General features: G+C 31.2%; 8 protein-coding genes across 13 annotated transcripts; 4 read left to right on the top strand and 4 right to left on the bottom strand.

The window, feature by feature from the left end:
• Positions 1-2,275: 2,275 nt before the first annotated feature.
• LOC115876628 (deoxynucleoside kinase-like) lies at positions 2,276-3,640 on the top strand. The gene is made up of 3 exons (XM_030892475.1): positions 2,276-2,705; positions 2,762-2,880; positions 2,930-3,640. Exons 1-3 carry the CDS (start codon positions 2,407-2,409, stop codon positions 3,184-3,186), a joined length of 675 nt encoding a protein of 224 aa, XP_030748335.1. The 5' UTR covers positions 2,276-2,406; the 3' UTR covers positions 3,187-3,640.
• On the bottom strand, positions 3,256-4,924 carry LOC115876629 (protein immune deficiency). The gene is made up of 3 exons (XM_030892476.1): positions 4,594-4,924; positions 4,258-4,535; positions 3,256-4,205 (listed from the first exon to the last, which is right to left on the bottom strand). Exons 1-3 carry the CDS (start codon positions 4,751-4,753, stop codon positions 4,068-4,070), a joined length of 576 nt encoding a protein of 191 aa, XP_030748336.1. The 5' UTR covers positions 4,754-4,924; the 3' UTR covers positions 3,256-4,067.
• Positions 4,925-5,604: 680 nt separating this feature from the next.
• Positions 5,605-6,657, top strand: LOC115876625 (apolipoprotein D-like). The gene is made up of 3 exons (XM_030892469.1): positions 5,605-5,880; positions 5,938-6,119; positions 6,219-6,657. Exons 1-3 carry the CDS (start codon positions 5,639-5,641, stop codon positions 6,548-6,550), a joined length of 756 nt encoding a protein of 251 aa, XP_030748329.1. The 5' UTR covers positions 5,605-5,638; the 3' UTR covers positions 6,551-6,657.
• Positions 6,658-6,752: 95 nt separating this feature from the next.
• On the top strand, positions 6,753-9,481 carry LOC115876624 (tyrosine-protein kinase Dnt-like). 2 transcript variants are annotated; one of them, XR_004049174.1, is made up of 7 exons: positions 6,753-7,067; positions 7,410-7,537; positions 7,594-8,153; positions 8,208-8,636; positions 8,706-9,002; positions 9,053-9,262; positions 9,419-9,481. XR_004049174.1 is itself a non-coding variant. In XM_030892468.1 (6 exons), the coding sequence occupies exons 1-6, from the start codon at positions 6,953-6,955 to the stop codon at positions 9,162-9,164; spliced, it is 1,641 nt and encodes a 546-aa protein (XP_030748328.1). In that variant the 5' UTR covers positions 6,753-6,952; the 3' UTR covers positions 9,165-9,477. The 2 variants fall into 2 exon arrangements, 1 of the variants encoding a protein (XP_030748328.1); XM_030892468.1 differs by having other exon boundaries at positions 9,053-9,477.
• Positions 9,482-9,508: 27 nt separating this feature from the next.
• On the top strand, positions 9,509-10,783 carry LOC115876626 (dihydropteridine reductase-like). 2 transcript variants are annotated; one of them, XM_030892473.1, is made up of 6 exons: positions 9,509-9,691; positions 9,747-9,830; positions 9,891-9,993; positions 10,048-10,381; positions 10,442-10,549; positions 10,696-10,783. In XM_030892473.1, the coding sequence occupies exons 1-5, from the start codon at positions 9,605-9,607 to the stop codon at positions 10,539-10,541; spliced, it is 708 nt and encodes a 235-aa protein (XP_030748333.1). In that variant the 5' UTR covers positions 9,509-9,604; the 3' UTR covers positions 10,542-10,549; positions 10,696-10,783. The 2 variants fall into 2 exon arrangements, with proteins under 2 accessions (XP_030748333.1, XP_030748332.1); XM_030892472.1 differs by having other exon boundaries at positions 10,442-10,783.
• On the bottom strand, positions 10,762-12,172 carry LOC115876627 (polycomb group RING finger protein 3). Its single transcript, XM_030892474.1, has 3 exons — positions 11,979-12,172; positions 11,774-11,926; positions 10,762-11,720 (listed from the first exon to the last, which is right to left on the bottom strand). Exons 1-3 carry the CDS (start codon positions 12,088-12,090, stop codon positions 11,308-11,310), a joined length of 678 nt encoding a protein of 225 aa, XP_030748334.1. The 5' UTR covers positions 12,091-12,172; the 3' UTR covers positions 10,762-11,307.
• A 389-nt stretch (positions 12,173-12,561) lies between these two features.
• LOC115876621 (acetylcholinesterase-like) lies at positions 12,562-19,750 on the bottom strand. Of its 4 annotated transcripts, none has more exons than XM_030892463.1 (3): positions 17,876-19,750; positions 13,789-14,125; positions 12,562-13,727 (listed from the first exon to the last, which is right to left on the bottom strand). In XM_030892463.1, exons 1-3 carry the CDS (start codon positions 18,267-18,269, stop codon positions 12,641-12,643), a joined length of 1,818 nt encoding a protein of 605 aa, XP_030748323.1. In that variant the 5' UTR covers positions 18,270-19,750; the 3' UTR covers positions 12,562-12,640. The 4 variants fall into 4 exon arrangements, with proteins under 4 accessions (XP_030748323.1, XP_030748324.1, XP_030748325.1 ...); XM_030892464.1 differs by lacking the exon at positions 17,876-19,750 and adding an exon at positions 14,563-14,837; XM_030892465.1 differs by lacking the exon at positions 17,876-19,750 and adding an exon at positions 14,353-14,552.
• Positions 19,751-19,819: 69 nt separating this feature from the next.
• LOC115876623 (synaptophysin-like protein 2) lies at positions 19,820-21,346 on the bottom strand. Its single transcript, XM_030892467.1, has 4 exons — positions 20,925-21,346; positions 20,498-20,785; positions 20,233-20,397; positions 19,820-20,148 (listed from the first exon to the last, which is right to left on the bottom strand). The coding sequence occupies exons 1-4, from the start codon at positions 20,982-20,984 to the stop codon at positions 20,041-20,043; spliced, it is 621 nt and encodes a 206-aa protein (XP_030748327.1). The 5' UTR covers positions 20,985-21,346; the 3' UTR covers positions 19,820-20,040.
• Between the last annotated feature and the right edge of the window lie 86 nt (positions 21,347-21,432).

Genomic DNA, 21,432 nt, shown 5'->3' with positions numbered 1-21,432 from the left:
TCTTCTAAATAAATAGTGATGTTATCACTTTTTGTTCTTACTTCTGAAGTTCTTTTGAAGTTCCTATAATGTTTATTAACAATTATTGATATAGTTTAGATATATTATTTGATTATTATAAGTACAATGTCGCTCAATATATTAGTTATATTTTATGTTGTTTTTATAGGAATTTGCATTTTTTTGACTAATTATTTAATAATTATTTTCATTAAAAAACGCATATTTCTATCGACTTTATTTTTGAAAACCATCCCTTGCTTGCTGATTGACGAAATGTGCCATATCATTGTACAAAAAATTAGCCAGTACCGAACGTACCGAAAAAAACGGGAAATCCCGGTTTTTTAGAGGCGCGGTACCCAAATTCTCGGTTCCGAAAAACGGCTCCGGTTCCGGAAACCCTAGTGCACGTGATACCTCAAGGGTACGTCAGCCGGAGACAAGCTCCTGGACTGTGAAAAGCACGGAGGGCTAAACCCCAATCGTGGAAGAATTCGTCGTAGGAGGTACCCTGTGGGAAATACTCTGTTCCCACCTACAATAGGAAGATCACCATGTATGATGAGTTATGGACTGTATATATGTATGATGAGTTATAACAACTCAAGAAAGGGGAACACAATAGATCTTTAAGATCGCGGTAATTACCCCCTTCCAACCTTTCCGAGAATACGACTATGGCCATAGGGTTTCTTCAACCAGTTTCTCTGATCCAGTTTCTCCATCAACCAGTTTCTCTGAGGCTGATTGCACTACTAGGAGACACATTTTTTATATGATAGAACATTTTTATACTAAAATCATGCAAATTTCCATATGTCTCCCCAACAAGAAACAGCTAACGTTTTAAAACAAATTTTGATATATTTTCGTGAGAATGAGATCTAAAGTGACTTGCAAAATATCATTATAATGTCCGGGTAATTTTGTAACGATTCTGTATCACATCTGCGATGCCCTTAGCGCTCTGAAAATTGGAAATCCCTTTTAATTAATATTTAATTTAAAAATTTCCGCCCAAGTTACATCACGGACGCGCGCTTTTTTTTTAGGAATTATGATCGAAAATCCCAGAAAGAGATCGAAGAAAGTGAATATTTGGTCTTGTATTTGGACCATAGTCAGTATCATGGCGGATATAAGACGAAAATAATAAGGATTTTTTTCCTTTCTTTGTTTCTTTTTATTAGTTAATTGTTATTAATAATATCAGTTACTTAATCTTGACTCACAAAAACAAATCAGTGGCAGCTGCTCTTTACTTTTCACATCCTTCGACAATTCTAATGTCTACATCGGTGTTTTTAATGCTAAAGTGTTGTTGTCTTGTTTCGCTTTTATAAAATAATACATATAAACTAGGATATTTTATCTCTATTTAATGTTTGATTTATAATTTTATAAGCTAGGTATAATAAACTATCCAATTTGCTATGAACTAAGGCGCTATCTGATGTAATAAGACTGACGTATTAAAAGTTAGTCGTTACATCATTATTCAGTGTCGTACATAGACTTTATAAAACCCTAATACCCTGTTTTTACTGTGTCATATCACAGTCAAACTGTGATCATTGATTCCTCCAAATTTGGATGTTTTAACATGTTTTTGAGCCTTTAATTGTATCTGTCAAATTAGATCTGAGAAAAAAAATCTGAGAAATTTAATATGTCTTTCTCGACTGTTTGTTACGCTACTGTTTTTATTGGGAGATTAAGATGTCCATGTCCGTTTAGAAAATATATGTATATCAAAAGGTAACATAATAATACCTCTTTCATTTTTACCGATGGAAATTCCAGTAGACAAATTTGTGACGGCATCATTCATGAATGTTACTTTTACTAACAATTGAACACGTAATATGTTGCCTTAAGGACTAATCAGACTAATCGTTACTAGATATATCTTTCAGATCCTTTTTAACGATTTTTTTTAACCCTCATAATTTTTTTAATCCGATTCTCTTAAATAACTAATCCAATATATTTTTTTTCAATATCTAATTTGAATTATAAAAGATCTACTGGAGAAAGATGACTGCAAAAAACTGAATATTATAAATTAACTCTTAATAACAGAGTTTGATTTTAGGAACAATTTGACAAAACTCGCGAACTTTTAAAATGGGCATCAACGGCGGGGTAATATACTGCGCGCTCTCTATTAAAGAAAGTTATTATTACGTTATAGGTGATTACCCTGCTTACAGTTCACTGTTATTAGTGACTGTCCCTTGACGCTACTTTTAGCTATGGAGTGTAGAGTTTGGCATAACCGTTTTAACAATCCAACCTCCAAATTTTAAAACCGCGGGAAAATGTATTCCAGTTGTATCCTTCCCGGTTCGTTGTGTTCTGTTCGTTTTAGATAGTATTAAGTAAATAGCTTCTTCTATAAAGATGTCCCAAATAGAACCAAACTCACGTCCCTTTACTGTTCTCGTTGAGGGAAATATCGGTAGTGGCAAAACAACGTTTTTAAATCATTTTAATAAATTCGAGGATGTTTGTGTGTTGGCTGAACCTATCGATATGTGGCGAAATTGCAAGGGACATAATCTTTTGGGCCTGCTTTACGAAGATATAAAGAAGTGGAGCTTTACGTTTCAGTCCTATGTTCAACTCACAATGCTGCAACAGCATTTGAGAAAAACCGCCTGTCCAGTTAAGCTGATGGAGAGGTCAATTTATAGTGCTCGGTAAGAACTAACATATTTTCTGCTTTATAAATACTTATTATGGTTTATAATTTAAGCATTTGTTTTGTGGAGAAAATGAAACAAGATAATTTAATTTCCCATGCTGCAGCTGCTGTTATAGATAAGCATTTCCAGTGGATCAAAGAAAATACAGATCTAAAAGTTGACTTAATTGGTAAGAAAATCATTAATTTTCCTTTAGCATTGTTAATTCCCTCATTTAGTTTACCTCAGAACTGATCCACAAACGGTTTATGACCGTATGATTAAGAGGAATAGAGAGGAAGAGAAGACTGTGTCTTTGGACTACCTTCAAGCTTTACACCAAATACATGAAGACTGGCTATACCACAAAACCATTTTTGAACTACCAGCAGAAGTTCTTGTGTTAAATGCCAATTTGGACAAATCAGTTATTAATGAGGAATATTCAAAATTTGAACCACTTATACTGAACAAGAAGTTATCTGTTCAAGCCTGAATGGTATTATGTGTGTTAAATTTTATATTACTAATTTGAGATATTTCCCTGTAGAAACAATTATATTTATTACACACAACCTTTATTTTTAAAATGGACAATCACTGCCTTTGTAGTTACTGTACTTACTACTACATCAATGTTTTTATCAATTGTATTAGAATGCAAACACAATTTAAAATTAAAATAAGGAATGTATGATTGTCTCTTTATAAATCAATCAGAAAACATATGTTTTCTTATACTATGAACAGAGTAAAAACTTACAACAAAAATGGTAATTATCTAATAAAAAAATAAGAAAACATATTACTGTTTGATATATAAATGAATAGCAAATTTATAATACAGATTTTATATATTTATAGACAAATATTTTTTTGTATCTAATGAATTCCAAAGAAAATGCAATTTTTTATAGAGATACTAAAGTAATATACAGTATCTAAAAATATACTAGTTCTTTTTCTTAAGATTTCCAAACTTATCAAAAATATCCTTTTTTACAACTGACAACATTAAATATTTTCTTAATGATGTCTAAGCTCTTAATACAATATTTTTAAAATTACTATATCTACAGTATTAAAACTAGTTTATAACATAAAATATATAACCTTTATATAACTATATGTTTATAGGCACAATTTTATTTGTCTAATGAATTGCAATGAAAATGCAATTTTTTATGCAAATACTTAAGTTTGAATTTAATATACACTGCCCAAAAATATTCTAATTCTTTATCTCCAAATCTTTTCCAATGTATTCAATTGAAAGGTATCAAAAATATGCTTTTATATAAATGACAAAATTAATTTTTTCCATTAAAACTACTATACAGTATACAAAAAGCATTCATAAGGAAAACAAAACACAATTTAACTTGAGTATTGTTGTGACCATATGTTTAAGGCTTCTTGTTGATCACATTGCCATAGTGCTTCAGCCAAAACTCCTACAGTGGCTTTTTTAGTACCATTGTTTCGAATCCAATCCAGCAAGAACTGATAAATTATCTATAAAATAACTAAATTACATATAAACAAAATAAGGAGAAATATTTAATACTTCTTTTAAGTCGGTTCTTTTATATCCAAATTGTTCAATCTTGCCCTGTGAGTATTTAAAATGCCTTGCAAGGGTTACCCATTTTGAGTTCATATGATCAGACAAGAATAAAATATCGTCTTCGGTTACCGGATTTTTACTTTTTCTTAGTGCATTAATACTTTCCGTTGGTTCAACCTTTGGGGTTCCTTTGTTCTTATTGCTCTGGCACATATTATAGTTATTAACAGTGCCAATATGAACCACTTTAGAATTTTGTACATTAATGACTGTCACCTCTGAAAATAAATAAGAAATTTATGTGGATACTGCATGGTATTATCTAAAACGCCTTACGTTGTGACGGTGGAGGTTTTGGGAAACTTTCCTCGTCAAAAACGCCTTTATTCGAACGAAAACTGCTCCTGTGTTTTATGTTTTCTGATTTATTTTGATACTGATTATTTTGGTCCCTTGGAGGACTCGGCATTGCATCTGTCGTATTTCCATCAGACATTTCTTTGAGTATTAAACTATTAGAACTAAATAAAAGAACTAGTAATCAATTTACTTAAAATTAGATTTTTTACGTGATTGTACTACAAATTAGCAAAATAGATATCAATATCCACCTGTCACTTCTCTGTCATCTGTCATCTGTAGACAGAAAGATCTGTCATCTGTCATATATTCTCTCCACAGAAGAAATATAAAGCAACTTTATCTTAAACTTGTCTTAAACTTTATAAAGTATTGTATTTTAGGCAACTTAAAATACATAGTGGGATAGATTTTTAATTGATGGAATCATGTATAGTACTTATCCATCTAACAAGTTTAACGGTAGAGAGAATTAATAAATAGATACTAACTCATTAGCATCTTTATGGGTATATCTTATTTAAAAAGTAGCACACACCGTTTTTCCTCCAGTTTTCAAATACAAACAGTTTAGAACCATTACATTATAACTTTAGGTCATTCAAGGGCATTGCCTTTTTGGTCTCTCTCAGTCCACAGTCCTTCTTAAGTTCGCAGTTTATATTATATTATTATGTTGTCCTTTTATAATAATATTTTGGTCCTTACTGGACAAGGGATTTAACTAAAATTACAGTAATTTTAAAAATGCATTGCTGCATGTTTATTAATAACTAGCGCCGCTATGAGAAGCGCGCGTTTATAAAATAATGTACTTTGAATCAAATGAATATACCTAATATAATAGTAAAGAATATGATTAAAGAAGAAAATTAATTTTGTTACTAAATAATAAGTTGAGGATGAGACATAAATTTTCTAACATTCTTGTTAACCATCCCACTTAACTGTGTCACAAGCAAACCGGTACTTCAGTATATAAACGGAGCAAGAAGGAACGAATGCTCAAAAACAGATAAACATGCAAACCGTTTACTTCCTTGCATTCTTGCCATGCTTAACAATAGCGCAAATACCAAGTTTGGGCTTTTGTCCAGACTATTTACCTATGACACATTTCGATATTGACCGTTTCATGGGAAAATGGTATGAAGCTGAGCGTTATTTCCAATTTTCTGAAGTAGCCTCGAGATGTGTTGTGACCGATTATGCCGTCGCTCCCAATGGAAAGATTTACGTCTCCAATGAAGTCACGAACAGATTGTAAGTTCCAGTCGTTTTATTTACCGGATAAATGAATAATTTCAATATTATTTTCAGCACCGGAGTTAAAAGAATAATAGCTGGGAATGTGGACATGCCAGGGCACAAATCCGAGGGCAAAATGGTAGTGAAATACGAAACAACCCCTTCCACAACGTCCACCCTTACAGTATTAGATACAGACTACGACAATTATGCTGTAATTTGGAGTTGCAATGGTCTTGGACCTGTCAATACCCGTAAGTCATTTTTTTATGAATATATAACGGTCTATCTAATATTTCAGTTTTATCAGATAACATATAGGTGAGATAATTCTTTTGTTTTGCTTGTTCCAGAAAGTGCTTGGTTAATGACTAGAGAACGTATACCAGACGTGACAACACTTCAAAAAGCTTATGGAGTCCTAGATCAGTTCAAGATCAACAGAACGTTCTTCTTGAAGACGGACCAAGAGGGTTGTGCCATTGCTGCTTCCGATTTGAATGCCGCCCTTGGTATAGCTTCAACATCAACCAATGTGGAACAAAATGCCATATTAGCGAAAACCAGCGAAGATGCAGAGAATGAACTGAAGAAGAATAACGATCAGAGTGATCAGGAGAAAACGGAAGAGACTACGACAGAAATAAATGACACTGAAGAAGCGACGAAAGAAATTTCATCATAATTTAATATAAAATATTATTTATTGTTTGTAACTATTTATTTTTATTTATATTTATTTTAAGACAATTATATTAAAAGCTTCTAATAAAATCATCAAAATAATAAGAAAAGATTTTTTATTTCGAGGAATGGGACTCTTAAGAAAATACTAATAAACCTAAATCCGATCTATGCCCGAGTTACACTTCGTGAACCATCGCGCTTGTGTTATATTTTAAGTCTATAGTTGGGGCACATGTACAGAAGCGGGCGTTGTTTGTTAGTATATTCTGTGGTTTGTTGTTCATCTATGTTGTTGATTATGTAGACACAGAAAGTGAAGAAAGATAGGAAATCTCAGTGTTTTAATTTTCTAAATATATGTACCTATTTTTCCTAGTTTTTTAATGTGTGTTGTAGCATTATGAAGCATCTAAAATCAATTTTTCTCATATTTGTGCAAATAATATACTATGTAAAGAACTCTAGTGCCTCCTTTAATTTATATTTAAGTCCTCAGGAAATGCAGAGACATTTAGGTAATGTAGACAAACAACCTAGTTTTAGAAAATACAAGAAATTTAATTTGTATATGCATATAAGTCAAAAAACAAATTCACTAATTTCTTAAGGGACCGTCCATTAAGCCACAAATATTAATGCACTTAGATATTTGAGTTTAAATATCATCAAATAGTATAACGTTAGAAGATGTTTAATTTATAGATTCTATTTATTTTATACTTTCCTATACCTTGTTCCTACTCTACCTGCATTTGTATTCATAACAGAGAGGACTTAAGGGTCCTACTACTTACATGCATATATAAAAACAAATCTATACCACATCTATACACAGTTTCAAATGCTTTACATTTTAGGATTACAAGCCGAACTGTACTACGTTCAAGATAATCGCATAAACGAATATGCCCTGAATTTTACTCTTTTATTACCTCCAAAATTAAACACATTATATTTTACATGGAAAAATACAGACAGTCAAGAGGTCGTTATTTAGTATATTGTCAGTACAACAACGTAAACTAAATTTATTATTTTTAGCTGCCATATTCAATCAGTGTTGAAACATCGAATAGAGCTGCTATACCATATCCAAAATTAAATATCTCCTCATCTGGATCTGTTCCCACGTCAACTCAAACTTTTGCAGTATCAGTACCATGTACTGAGACTATTGATGCAGAAGTGCTTATATCTATTAACATCAACGTAACTTTTCCTGGAAATAATGTTACTAAACTTCATTTGTCAAGAAGGAAAACTTGTATTAATGAAAATTTAAAACCTTATGCTTCCAAAAATTCTCTGACATTCGCTGATTCGTCTAGTGTATTTTACATAGCGGTTTGTTGTGCTGTTCTGCTAATTTTGGTTCTGGGAGTTTTAATAACAATTTATTATGTAACTGATAAAAAGAATAAAGTGGCAAAAAGTAGTGGCACAGGTCCAGGAACCACTACAACGACGTTTCTAGCAACTTTGCCTAGAAACAGTGTTAATATTTCTTCTTATGCCAGTTTCAGAAGAATGCCTAGTTATTCTTTACTAGATGAAAGATCAAAAGATTTACAAGAAAGAATAACAGACCTTACAGTACAAAGGTAAATATAGCTATCTCTTTGAAAAAACTTTATATTTAATCAATAACTTTTTAGATGCAGAATTCGCTTAAGCAGTATAATATTAGAAGGAACATTTGGAAGAATATACCAGGGATCTTATACTAATGAAGAAGGAAATGAAGATACTGTTATAATAAAAACAGTTGCGGATCATGCAAGTCAAATACAAATATCTTTGTTGCTACAAGAGGGGATGGCAATGTATTCATTAAACCATAAAAATATTTTAAGTATTCTTAGGGTGTCTATTGAAGACCATACTGCTCCATTTTTACTATACCCATTTAACAATTACAAGAACCTAAAAATTTTCTTACAGAAATGTAAAGTATCATCTGAAGGTGTGCACCACACACTAACAACTCAAGAAGTAGTGCACATGGCTCTGCAAATCATAAAAGCAATGCAGTATTTGCATAAAAGGCATTTACTTCATAAAGACCTGGCTGCTAGAAATTGTGTGTTAGTACTATTTTTTAAACAATATTTATTCAATGGTTTAGTATTAAAAAGAAATTTTCTTTTTTGTAGTATAGATGATTCGCTGAATATTCAAGTTGCTGATAATGCTTTATCAAGAGATCTTTTTCCATCAGACTACCATTGTTTAGGAGATAATGAAAATCGCCCCGTTAAATGGTTGGCCTTAGAGAGTTTATTACACAAAACTTTCACGCCTTCATCAGATGTTTGGTCGTTTGGGGTTTTGCTATGGGAGTTGACTACTTTAGCACAACAACCTTACATCGAAATAGATCCTTTTGAAATGGCAGCTTACTTAAAAGATGGCTACAGACTAGCTCAGCCTATTAACTGTCCAGATGAATTGTAAGTTTGTAGATTATACAAAGATCATTATGTAAAAAATTATGTTTTAGATTTGCTGTTATGGCCTATTGTTGGGCTATGAGTCCTGAAGAGAGGCCTACTTTTACACAGCTGCATGTATTCTTACAGGAATTCTTTGCACAATTAACCAAATATGTTTGACATCCAATAAAAATGAGCGCAAAAGTTTTATTTTGCTACTAGATTTATGTTCCTTTGTCTTAAGTGCCAAAGTTGGGAAGAAATGTTTTGCCAAATATGTAAATTATTGTTTCTATGTGGTTTTTTATTTATATGAAGTGTACTTATCTTTGATATGTATTCGTATCAATGTTTAGATCTCTATTTAGGATAAATAAATGTCTACCTGAACCAGCCTGAACCTTTGCCTGAATTTGTAATTATTTAAATTTTAGGGGATGTCTCTCTTTATCTGGACTGTATATTGGGTTGCCTAAATAGAAATATTTAAATATTGACTTTTGACTTCTTGTTGATTTTTTCTCGTGCTTGAAGATAAGTGCCTCAAAAGCCCTCCCTGATAATAAACTAATAATAAATAGAGAAGTATTTAAATAAAAGCTGCACAGTACTTTGTTAGAATGTCTTATACGGGACGTGTTTTAATTTATGGGGGTCGTGGGGCTCTAGGATCAAAATGCATTTCAGAATTTAAAGCTAAAAGTTTTGTGAGTATATTTTACTGTACCTATTTGTAATTAGAAAATAAAATCCTATTTATAGTGGGTTGGAAGTATTGATCTAGCTGAGAATCCAGAAGCACATTGTAGCATTGTAATAAAGAAAGATGAAGATTTCATACATCAGGTATATCAACCTTATCTATTGAACTATTAACAACGCTTTAAAAAACATTCATATTTGAAGGAGGAATCAGTTGTTTCAGCTGTAGGAGAAGCTCTTAATGGAGAAAAACTAGATGGAATATTTTGTGTTGCTGGTGGATGGGCTGGTGGAAACGCTACTAAAAGTATATATTCTGTAACTTACGTAATTTTTCTTATATTGTGAATTAATGTTGCAGATTTGGCAAAGAACGCTCAACTAATGTGGCAACAAAGTGTATGTAGTTCTCTGATAGCAGCAACTTTAGCAACTAAGTATTTAAAAGAAGGAGCTGTTATACAACTTACAGGAGCCAAAGCAGCTCTGGATCCAACACCAAATATGATCGGTTACGGCCTAGCCAAATCTGCAGTACATCATCTTACAAAATCTCTAGCTGGAAAAAACAGTGGTGTTCCAAAAAATACTACAGTTGTAGCCATTTTACCAGTTACATTAGACACACCTATGAATAGGAAATGGATGCCCCAAGCAGATCACTCGAGTTGGACTCCTTTAGAATTTATTGCAGAGTATGTTATAAATTTCTTTCTAATCAAAACTTAATCCTTTATAATTTGTTTCTGTTTTAGATTATTTTTGAAGTGGCTTAATGGGCAAGATAAACCTCCAAGTGGTACCTTACTTCAGTTGGTTACAGAAAATAACAAGACTAATATTACCCCTCTATAAAACATTCCGTTAGTTAAATGATTTATGAAATGTAGTAAATAACCAAATTGAAATTATGATCTGGCTATACTATTAATTACTTAATGATGTACTATATTTTTGTATAATTAATTTATCTTCAAGATATTTTTTTGAAACCTTCCCTCTTTTTTAGATATTTTATATCTACATGATTGCTATGTTGTGGGACGAAATATGATGAAATAAAAAGCTTATATATATATATATATATTGTCAACATATGTATATGTATTATTCAAGTTTAGAGTGTAAAATTAATATTGTCTATGCATAAAATATGTATTCATTTATAATGAAAAATAAAACAAAATAAAGGGCAGTTCGTACAGTAAAATCATATATGTATATGCTGGTGAAAAAATTCACAAGTGTAAAATAAAACATCAATATACAATTAGATGAAATGTTCCAAAATTTTTACATATTCAAAATAATAAGCATTATATACATCTTTAGAATTGTCGGTTTATTTGATGATTATAAATTTGACAAAAAAATATCACGCATCTAAGTAAATTGCAATATGCAAAGCATATCTTATTTGAAAAATACTGCTTTATTTAATGAATCTAATTATTGCAAATTACCTGATGAAATATTATAATTAAAATATTATATACATCGTTATGTAAAAAAATATATTTTTTACAATTTTTGAGTATTTAGTACTTAATATTCTTTTAGACAAAAGTAAAAAAATATACTTCAATAAATAGTACCTATGGTCTCTCGAATTTTATAAAACTTATATATCTATTCTTGGTCGATATTGTAGAGTTAATGGGGGATTTTGAAATCTCCACCGAGTAACATACACAAATTTTAAAGTATGGTCTTTGCCTAACAATTCATCATTACATAAAATATCAATATCCCGATACTTTTCCATGCCATTCAAAACTTTCATTGCCACAAACTTTTTCAAATGTAATATAGTTGCCTGTGCCGAACATCTAATGAAGCGTCTTTTAAGTGTTTTAAGATTCGAACTAATACATTCTAAGCAAACATTAACTTGTTCATCTTGTCTATGGTAATCAGCCTCTGCATGAGGATCAGCGTCGTGTTCCCCATTTGACTCTCCATTTGCTAATGGAATATCTTTTGGATTCTGAAGTCCTCTTATACGATAAAACTCTTTCTCTTTATCGCACTCAGCTAAAATAAAACGGTAAAATTTCTATATAAATCTGGGTATACATTAGACGTACTTTTTTGTAATTCTGGGACTAATTTATAAACAATATCTTGCATCGTTCGATCAAAGCTAATATATTGAAGTGGATGTGATTGATGTATCACAATTTTACATGTTGGACAAGTATTGTTTTCTTCTAGGTGCTTTACTAAACAACTCTTGCAGACTAAAACAAACCTAGTAAAGTTTCTAGAACAACACAAGAGTATTTTACCTACAAGTATGTAAACATTCCGTAACTGTAGTTGCATCTATTAAGTACCCCCTGCAAATTTTGCATGTAATATAATTATTTAGTGTTTTAAGTTTAATTTTTCTTTCCATTGTCATAATTTACAAAAAAACATAATTTTAAAGAAATGAAAAATCAAAATACACTTCATAACCCCATTTCTATTTACTAGAGAAATGAAAAAATGTAAAAAAGAGGGGTATATATATTTGTGTAATCTGTGGTGGAAGCTTTCTTGTATTTCTCTTTCTTTTATGGAAGTAAAGTGGAATCATAGAGATAATTAATTGTATATCAGATGTGGATGAGTTTTTAAACTAAATTATTTAAAATAGCAATACAAATTTACAAAGCGGTAAGCATTTTATAATTTGTATTTTAAATAGTAAATGATAATATATGATCAAAGAGTTGAGACTAGTCTTTTTATATCGTTTTACAAGGAAGTTTTTCCCGCCACATTTAAATATTTGAATCGTACCACTTGATGCGAAGAACGAAAACGTATATGCAATTAACGTAGTTTTTGTGCTTTTATATTATAAAATGGTAGAAATAAAACTACAGTAAGCTGTTCCTATTGAATATACTTAATATAAAGAAGTGTATGCTATCCTATTGGAAGAATTAATGCACTTAAAATGTATATTACAATAATATTGGAAGAATGATAACTAATATTATGAGTATATAAGTAAAATTGTATGTATTGCCGCCAGACAAACCACAACATTCAGTAGATACACTTAAAACTTTCGGATAATATTCGTTCCAAAACGTAAACGCTTTATAATTGAGATTTCCGGAAGAACTCATGTTGAAACTATTATCAATAATCAATAACCCGGGTCTTTCGATAGTATAAGCCTCCCATTTTATAGGATAAGAAGTACCCTGAGTGGGATTTGAATACTTGGCAAAGTTCGTCCAAAACGACATTATGGTATCCGATATTCTTTTATCTCTATAATCCCAATCCTGATCTTGTCTCCAGTACGGTACTCCCCACACATAGATGAGGTCAAACAAATGGGGCACGCTTACCCAGTTAGGGATATTCTTTACCACAGCCTTGGTACTTGGTTTCATGTCGAACCTGTATACGTAGGTAGGTTGATTGTCTCTGGTCAATTTGGAAGCTAAAAAGATCGTTGAGGAACCGTAAGTTTTTTCGAGCATAAACTCAACAGCGGTTTTCCGAAATATTTCGGCGTTATAGTTCGGCGTTGTCGGTGTATAAAAAAACAAGACAGAATCTATAATATGTTCGTAATTATAGTCACAGCCTGTCTCGCTGCTGTTTATATTTGGAATGTCTCCGCTCACTAAATCTGTTAATAACTGTTTAAAGGTTTCAGGTGTATAGTGTATAGTTGAATTCTCTATATCGTCCAGTTCCAAAGCCTGTTCCATGTTGGTATAGCCAGTTAGCACTGGAATCTTAACATACTCGTCCCTGTCAAAGAAATCCTTTATGGGTTCTGGCAGAAAAGGTAAAGTTGAATTACTTAAGTCTTTATCCAGTAGTGGTCTCCAGTTGACATTTGAAGTTTGTTGTACCAAAAGATTTCCGTCTACACGTCGAAGACAATCAATGAATAGTGATGTAGGCTTCCGGATACAACCGAAATCTTTAGCCAGTCTGTCTATAACTGGTTTATCTTCTTCAGGAGATCTTACAGCGGATGGTTGAAACATGTTACCACTCATTACGATTGCCTTATGAAACAGCGCTCTTCAAAAGAATAAAAATAAATTAAATCAAAAAAATATTAATACAATTCTGTGTTTTTTACTTGGATTCCGAATTGACCATATGTATCCCAATACTAATTGCCCCAGTACCATATCCCATGAGACAAATATTATTTTCGTTCCCACCAAAGAGCTTGATGTTACTCTTAACCCACTGCATTGCGGCTTGCTGGTCCATTAGCCCATAGTTTCCTGCCGCTTCGCCATCCATAGTCGTGAAGAAACCCATGATGTTCAATCTCCAGGCGAAAGTAACCACTATAACTCTCTGCCTATATACTAAAGTGTGTGGATTCCATATCGATGGCATACCAGTTGTAAAGTTTCCTGGATGTATCCATATGATTGTTGCAAATCCCTGAGGTGGTGGAGGAGAAACTGAAACGTGAAACGAATAAAGAAATTATTATAATAAGTCTCTCTATTATGCTATCTAAAGCCAGAGATATTTTATAACATTATAAAATTAAAATTTATTAGTAATTAAACAAAAACTATTTTTTTTGATTAAATGGCGAATGTGCCAGTCTCTCAATATTTAATTAATAAAATATCGGGAATTATTTTCCTACGATCGATCGTCTAAACCATAGAATATAACTAACTGAAACCTTCTAAACTAAAACCTTCTGGCCTTCTGATCATAAAACTATTTGATCACAGTGTATATACGTTTTACTACAGAACAATTTAATGGTGACAAGGAGAATTTTCCTAATTATTGAAGTAAAAAATCTCAATTTGCTTCGCAAATATGACGTTCAGATAAAAACACTAATGTATTTTAAAATAGTTACGGTACACCGAGTAATCACCTAGTTTTATTAAAAAGAAAACCAATTTAGAAATGTCGCATTCCATAATGCACGGCTATAAAACTAATCAGTTCACTTGAAGGTGACTAATCTGAAAATAGTCTTGAACGACTCTGCACGCAACATAACTTTACTACTGCCCGTAAAAAAATCTTGAAAAATTAAGTCTAAGGTCACGCTGTAGGGGGAATATTTAAATTGCGCCCTAATGAATCGATGTTTATGTGGTCAGTATTTCTTTTTTATTATTTTGTACAGGGTCCGGCAATAGTGCGTCGGGTATAATAAAAAAAACTCACAAATGTTGTTTAAGTGCAGGCCTAAAGTATGTATTAGAATGTATTTCAGGAAAATATTTTAACTTCTATAGGGTGGCTCAAAAAGGTGTGAGCGGATCGCGAATATTTTTTTTAAATGGAACACCCTGTATATTATTGCATATTTGTTTTAATTTTTAACTCTCTGCATATTTGGCTTCCTTTCTGATCACTTTACATAATCGTAAAATATTATTAAACATATGTTTTGATAGTTTAAGAGATATTAATAAATAAATAAATTTTCTTCGCTTTTTTTAAATGGAACACTGTACCTAGTATATTATTCCCTTTGTTAGATCAAGAATTAAAAAACGATCATTTTTTGTATTGAAAATATTTCAAAATTTTTAACGGTTTTGCGGATATTCTTAATATTATATTGCATATGGGGCTTTCAACAGGAATTTTTTATCAAAGCCATCTAATTATTTTTTTCTGGTATTTTATCGTTAATAAAGCCATATGTGTAATAAAAACGCGAATATTTGGGAAACCGCTAAAAATTTTTAAATACTTTAAATACAAAAAATGTTCATTTTTTAATTTTCCATCTAAGAAGGAAAAATTATTTTATATTTTAGACAGTTTTTTATAGAATTTTGAACACCCTGTATGGTTTAAGATTACGATATTGACAGCAAAGTACAGACCAACTTTAGTAAATACCTATAGTATAGTTTTTGATTTCAGGACAAATCTTGAATTTTCAATAAATGTTTTAATAAAGGCTGAAAAAAATATATTTTTTATTTGTTGATGTTTCTGAGACGATCAAAACATATTTAATAATATCTTAGGATTATGTAAAGTGATCTGAAAGGAAGCCAAAAATGCAATAATATACAGGGTTGTTGAGTTGTTCTATTTAAAAAAAAGTCATCCTGATCCACTCACACTATTTTGAGCCACTCTGTAGAAGTTAAAAATTATAATATTTTCCTGAAATACATTCTAATACATATATACTTTAGGTCTGTTTTTTTATTATAGGACCATATATGACCTACAGTTTCCCGACGCACTACTGCCGGACCCTGTAGAAGGAGACAAAAAATGCTAAAGCCGAAATACTTTTTAATATCTTATGGTGCGTTCACACCGGCTGCGCCGCTCCGCGCTGTGCCTCGCAAAACATTTTTTAGCATGTACTTTTGAAGTGTATTTTTTTAGCGCGCACAAAAGTATATGTTAAAATATCTCTGTCGTATATCTAATGTACATCCAGCTGAGATATCCAAACATGCTCATGATAATAAAATATCCTAACAATATCGTCTAGATATTTAGGAAAAATAAATAATGTACTACTTTTATATTACATAAAATGCAATATACCATACAGATAGATATATATTACGTCAAGGCAACAAAATATCCTGTTGGTATCTTCTGGATAATCTGGATATTTATAAGCTTGGCCACTCCCAGTAATATAGAGAATTTAAAACGCCCGCGCAAAAAATTTCCCACAATCCATCTCGACAGTTGTTTGTTTTTGCATCGTGTATTATTCAGTTCTTTGATTTAGTGAAATTCCAGGTGAATTCGGTCGTTTGTCGATATTGAATGGGCTTAAACATGACTGAAACTAATAAAACTGGTTGAGTTTGACTTAGTTTTTCTTATACTCATAGTTCTAGCCTTGTTCTAGCAGAAATTCTATCCTAACCTCAACTAATGTCGAAAAACGACGAACGACTAAGGGTCTCACAATGAAAATTTGTGACAAAATTATAGGTGAAAATTTGTTGAAAAGCGCTTTTACTATAAACTAAGGATGAAGAAAGTATTGTCCAAATAACAGTCCTCATATAATGTCCTAAAATTATATATATAGTCCATATAATATAATGCTCCCAACATCATCCTTGTATTATCCTATAAATAACCCAAATAATCGTAAAAGGCTTGCCTAGGGATGTCTTGAAGATGACTTTTTTTGTCCCATCTGGATATCCCATAAATATCCTCCTCTAGTTTTTGGATATCCCTAAGATATTTACTATATCCTTGGTAGATATCCTCAAGATATCTATAGGATTGTGTTGTGTTATATGGGTGTAGAAGGAGACAAAAAATGCTAAAGCCGAAATACTTTTTAATATCTTATGGTGCGTTCACACCGGCTGCGCCGCTCCGCGCTGTGCCTCGCAAAACATTTTTTAGCATGTACTTTTGAAGTGTATTTTTTTAGCGCGCACAAAAGTATATGTTAAAAAAATTATTTGCGCGGCGCGGAGCGGCGCAGCCGGTATGAACGCACCTTTAGGTATTGTTTACTGTTAAATTTTTTTATTAAAGTCTGATCAACAGGTGATAACTATACTTAAAATAATTAAGTGCGAAAAAATTAGAAATAAAAAATTATGGGTTCGTTAAGATTTTAATTACCGTTCAAAATCTATTAGAAAAATTGAAAGAAAATAAAAACAGTAGGAATTGTGGGTGCTTTTAAGCTGCCTGATACATTCGTGAAGGCCGTTTAATGATAGCCAAGCACGCAAACCTTACAGTCGTATCCGGTGCCGTAAACTTATATTTTACAATGTTCATGCAATAGAATCTATTCTTGCTTTAAAAAAAACACAACCACACACACCATACTTCTTCTTGTGCAAATAAATGTCATAGAAAGCAGGATTTTATACGTCAAGAAACTCATTTTATCTTGATGTACTCCTTTTGAAAAACATATCCAGCTTTCTGTCTGTATTTCATTCTAAAGTTACCAGTTTAAATAGAATATTCGTATTTGCAAGACTAGATATAGGGTTAAAAAACTCATTTCAATTCTTCTTTAAATACCCATGCAGCTACTAATAATCATCTATTTAAAACGAGAAATTTCCAATTTATTTAATAAAAAAAGATTTTGTAAATTTCGATTGCACATAGATTTATCTAATTTAAAAATACTTGTACATATATATACAGGGTGGTTCATCTAGGAAAGTGTGCAGTGCATTTTCAAAAATCTAACATTAGGAACTTACCATTAGGAACAAAAATGTTTAAGTATAAACAGTCTTCACTTATATTCGAAGGTAATTGTACGTCAGTTAATAGTTGTAAGAAGGGCAACTCCGATTCTTTATAATCTTCCTTTCCTTGTAAACAAGAAGCTTGGAAGTCCGTATCGTTTTTGATATAGTCCCAACTTGGCAAAGGACTAGTAACTGGAGGAGCGAATCTTAAGGGACCTACGGGGGCCTGAGCGTAAGGAATCCCATAGTAGGCGATTATTTTCTGGATGCGAAACTTGGAAACTTCTTCGCCTCGAATTCTTCCTTGGTTCGGTATATCGACGATGTATTCTTTGGCCGTCGAGCAGGCGATGACAAAAATGCACAAACACTCTATGTTAAAAACGATTGTTGACTGAGCCATGTTCGGGAATCGTTCGTTGTTTCTTGAGCAAAATCTGGAGTTTGACTGCACGGGGTTGATTAAGGGCTGTATTGCGTGTTATACCTTCCCGCTACGCCATTTATTTGCCGATCAATTCAAATTTTCATACAGAAGCAGGATTTCGTACAGAAGCAGGACCGAAAAAATACATCTACATTTGAATCTCACTCAAAAATATGAATATTCCGTTGCGATTTACTTACATCTGCGCAAAAAACTATTATAATAACTGCTATAATTAGTACTTAAAGAGTTCAACATATTATTATTTTAGCTGCCACTTGATATTATTATTCAGCAGATTATATATGAAACTTTATTATAAGTTAAATATTGCGCTTTTTTTTCACAAATTTAGAGCGTTGTATATTTTAAAATTAAAAACTTTAAAATTATCTGAAACTTTTGAATGCATATGTGACACGAAAACAATAAATAGAAATATTTGCATATTATTTAGGGCTTAATAATATACATTTTGTATACACATTTTGTTTACAAATAAATACAAATTTAAATTTTAAAATGAGAGTAGAGTGCACAATAAAAATTATTCTGTCCACACATTGAAGTTATTATTCATCAGATTACATATAAAACTTATATATATTATATCTGATAAAATAATCTAAACAAGTTATATATCGCTTATTTTTTTTATTTTCGGTTACATATGTATTTAGATTTCCAGAGCGCTGTAAAATATTTTAAAATTAAACTTTAAAAAATCTGAAACTTTTAAATGCACATGTGATATGAAAATCATAAATAGAAATATATATAATAATGTTGATAAATATATGTTGATGAGGTATTTATTTTTATATTTAATATATTGCATATTATTTTGGTTAAGAAAATGAATACAAATTTAAATTTTAAAATAAGAGTAGAGCTAGTCATAAAATTATTCTGTCTCTGGAAATTATATTATTCCAAAGATTATATATAATTATTATAATATAAATGAACAAAACAAATTATATTTCGTTTGACTTTTTTCTTTTCAATCACACGTTTCCAGGATTTGAACAAAGTTTAAAAAATATTTACAACTTTCAAATACATATGTGCCTTAAAATAAAAATATGGCTAAAAATTTTCATTCAAATATTTGTTCCTTTATTGTTCTTTCCATTATCTAATACCCTTGTAATACGATTTTAGAGAGTAAAAATTTAAATTCTAAAACATATGATTTACTGGTTGCCAGAGTCATTTTATTGAACACAAACTTATGGATCAATAAGTTCAAAGGGCTAGAGCGGTTTTGGAATAGATGTTCTGAAAAGTAATGAAATAAAATATTCAGTGTTTAATACATCTATTTAAAAGAGAATAATGACAAAATAACACCATCTCGTTAAGAATTAACACTACCAAAAACAGTGTCATTTACAATACGCTAATTTTCACAAGTGGCAGTAGTCATACTAATAGTATTTTTTATATATCATAATAATTTACTTTGTTATTTAGGAGATACAACAGTACACTATATTTTATTAATACACACTCATCAAGAATTAACAGGTAGATATAGGGATCACTTTATTACATATTAAGTATATTATTTTGTGTGAAACTACAGACTCTCTCTCATGCTTTGTACATATCTTAACTATGTAAGTATGGATAAATAAGTAGAAATCAAACTGGTGTAAGGTATAAAAAAATGGTAAAAATAATGTTAAATACAGGTAATTACAGTTAGAAGTATTTATGGCTGCAGGAAATTTTAGCAACAATTCTAAACTCCACCAGAGGATTGAACTTGGGCACCTTGGAACCATTCAGTCTCTTTGTACAAGAACCATAGATCAGCAGCCCAAAGGAAAAAATTCAAAAATCCAAAAATCTACAGAGAAACATTAAATGTGTTTGAATCTTTTAAATAACGTAACATAATATACATACACCTCTAAAAAATCATATTTCTTACCACAGAGATGTTAAGTGTTGAATAACTGCTAGTAACAATTTTACAACAGTCGGGGGTACTAAAAGAAGGATTGCTAGTTGCTGACTTTAACCCTGATAATCCATTAGCCCAAGCTGCACTACTAGATAACCAAAGAACTGCCAAAAATACTGTTATTAAAAAGTCCTAAAAATTAAACTAAACTTTAGCAGTGTCTCAAAATACACTATATCTAAAACTATAAGCTTTAAAGTTATTCCATTTAATGCTGCGGTCTATAACTTACGTAAAGCGGATACTTTTTATTTGCCTTATAAGCCTCATCCATTTTAGCATAGACTAATATAATAGCTATGGAATAAAGCATGGCTAGCACTCCTGTGGCGACGAAAAATTTTGCATCAGACGAAAAATCATTAGATATGGAAACTGTGCAGCTATTATTATTATTTACAGATTTAGCTACACTTATACTGAATGGATATGAAAATTCTATTTGTGAATTTTTATCACATAAGAGAGTGATATAGCCTGTATAGTCAACAATTGTTGCGAATGCACAAATTGAAAATACCTAAAACATAAATAATAAAGTGATCTACCGTGATCTCTTATTAGTAAACTTTATCAATAGTTGGGAATAAGTATTTGATAAAGATCAATATTGGTATTTATTATGAATATAAACCCTATAAAAAAGGAACAGTACTTACAAAATGAAGTATTCTCATTACCCCTCTGGGCTCTTGGAAAGCTGAGAAGTTCAAATCCATTTTTTTAAACGATTCTGGATCTTAGATGATAGTATGATCGGAAATTTTAAACTACAGCGGGAATTAACTACGTTACTTAACCCACTTTTAATACGAGATTTATGAAGTTTATCCAAAAAATAAATTGACATACACTCCTTTTAATTGAAGGTTGTCTTGGCTGGTAAAGTTTTGACAACTCTACATGAACTCTACTAGGGTTGGAAGTTGGAAAGTATCGATACAAATTCTCACCATATATCACAAACAAAAAAATCCTGGAATTGGATAAAAACAAATACAAAATTCGCTGATATAAATTGCTTCTCTTATTTCTCGCAAACCCAACAAAAAATTAAACATATAGACAACCTAAAAATCTCAATCTGTGAATGTTGGGTTGCCTAAAATTGATATAAATTGCAACCCCTACTTTTTTTTTAAATATGTATTCTTCAATTAATAAAAC

Source organism: Sitophilus oryzae, unplaced genomic scaffold (assembly GCF_002938485.1).
Source record: "Sitophilus oryzae breed Bouriz unplaced genomic scaffold, Soryzae_2.0 scaffold_1440_pilon_pilon, whole genome shotgun sequence".
Taxonomy (NCBI): Eukaryota; Metazoa; Arthropoda; class Insecta; order Coleoptera; family Curculionidae; genus Sitophilus; species Sitophilus oryzae.
The sequence above is the reverse complement of the archived record's forward strand: the minus strand, read 5'-3'. Positions and strand labels throughout refer to the sequence as shown.